At 53.7% G+C, this 1,938-nt stretch overlaps 1 protein-coding gene across 1 annotated transcript; it reads right to left on the reverse strand.

Moving 5' to 3' along the window:
• Positions 1–618: 618 nt before the first annotated feature.
• Positions 619–1,659, reverse strand: LOC124667197 (60S ribosomal protein L22-like). Its single transcript, XM_047204514.1, has one exon. The coding sequence runs from the start codon at positions 1,657–1,659 to the stop codon at positions 982–984; it is 678 nt and encodes a 225-aa protein (XP_047060470.1). The 3' UTR covers positions 619–981.
• Between the last annotated feature and the right edge of the window lie 279 nt (positions 1,660–1,938).

Below are 1,938 nucleotides of genomic sequence, written 5' to 3' on the forward strand. Positions count from 1 at the left end.
CACCCGACATGCAAGCTGTGCTTAAGCACTGCGAAAATCTGGAAAAGGAGGTCAGGTCACTAAAGCTTAACCTGTCATTCATGAATAGGTGAGCACAATGTCTGAGCACATTCTTAATTTCTGATCAAGATTTTACTAGCCTCATTTCTACTTCAGATTACCCAATCATCCCTGATTTCCTATGTAATTGCAGGAAGGATTCAGAACAGACCAAACAGATCGAGGACCTTCAGAAGCAAAACGAGGACATGGCAGAATAGAAGGAGCGGCTGCTAGAGGAAATCGAAAGAATGGCCTCGGATTCCACTGCATGAAGCTGATAGTGCTTGCAGCTTCTTCACATACTAATAGCAGTGGACTTGGTAAGAGTCCCTGCTCCATAGGTACAGATACAAAACCCAAAATTATAGTTGATTGCCTGAACGTATTATTTTCGTTGGATGTTCCTATTGTAAGTTTTTAACATGTACTCGTACTAGCACAAACAAGAAGAGATGGGGAATTTCGTCTTAATTCAATTTGCAATTCATATGGTACCTTCAGGTGGTGACAGAAAATGTTAGAAGAATCAAACAAGAAGAAATAATTGGGGATTTCGGATACAAGGACAGGATTATATTGTCTGAAAGTAGTGCTGCAAGAAAATATTATTCCACAATTACATCAGAAACGTGATTCGATCCAGAGTACAAACACCACATTTCATTCAAACATTTCGATCAAGCTGTAACCAAGAAACACTGGATTTTCAGAAACCAGGGCAGGACCAATATTTTAGCAGAGTTTAACTTCAAAATTGATCAGATATATTTCCAAAGGATTTGATTCACCTATAGAAGCACGGCATTACATTTCATTCCAACAATTCGATGACCATATAGCAGTTTGAAACTCCCAAGATTGCTCCCCAATCGCTCGAGCTACGGATCTGACACATCGAGAAGAGGAATCGCACATCTGAACGCGCACCAGTCGGTCCAGTCAGTGCTTGGACCTGGGCGAGGTCCTCCTTGCCGCCGGCGCCTCTGCAGCCTTCCTCTTCGGTGAGGTCTTAGCTTCAGCCACCTTCTTCTTCAGTGAGGCCTTCACGGGAGCTGCAGCAGCTGGAGCAGGAGCCGCAGACTTCTTCTTTGGGGAGGCCTTGGCCGGAGTGCCGACCGCGACCTTCTGCTTCTTCTTCCTGCCTCCCTCCAGCTGGTCGAACTCGTCGAAGAGCTTCCTGGCGCGCTTCCTCTTGGCGGCGGCGGCGATTGTCACGAGCGCCACCAACTCCTCGTCCTCCGAGTCGCTGGAGTCGGAGTCCTCCTCGTCGACGACCTCCCGCCTGAGGGCCCGCTCCTGGGCCTTGACCTCCTCCCTGTCCGACTCCTCGTCGTCGTCTGACCCGAGCGCGTCGAGGGAGGCGGGCCTCTCCCCGGCGGCGCGGGCCTTGGCGTCGCGGCGCGCGGTGCGGCGGAGCTTGACGAGGTTGCCCTCGATTCGGCCCTGCAGGCGGAGGCGCTTGGCGCCGAGGCCGCCCATGGACCAGTGCGCCTCGCGCGCCCAGCAGAGGAGCGCGTCGGTGACGGGCGCCGGCGGGTCGACGCGGTCGCCGGGGAAGACGCGCGGGCGCGGGAGGCCGCTGCCGTAGAACCGGCCGAGGCCGAGCGCGACCACCATGGTGAGATGGGTGGGATCCGGCCGAACTCTCTCTGCTCGTGGATCCGGCGATCTGTCTGGGTCTGGATTGCGGCGGAGGGGGATGGGATGAGAGAGAGAGGAGTCATGGGGGAGGTTTATAAGTGAGAGAGACGCGCGTGGCGGGAAAACCGATAGGGAATTGGCGCCAACAAAATCTGTGTGTTTTTCTGCTATTTGATAAGCAAACTGGGCTCTCTCCCTCCACCTTGTCGTCTTGACAGTCGCCCGCCGTTGACCGGGCCGCCGACGGCCGCTCCG

Source organism: Lolium rigidum, chromosome 1 (genome assembly GCF_022539505.1).
Source record: "Lolium rigidum isolate FL_2022 chromosome 1, APGP_CSIRO_Lrig_0.1, whole genome shotgun sequence".
Lineage (NCBI taxonomy): Eukaryota > Viridiplantae > Streptophyta > Magnoliopsida > Poales > Poaceae > Lolium > Lolium rigidum.

What these genes read in the sequence shown, in the direction of transcription:
- LOC124667197 (XM_047204514.1), bottom strand. Translation starts at nt 1,659, where the DNA reads ATGGTGGTCGCGCTCGGCCTCGGCCGGTTCTACGGCAGCGGCCTCCCG.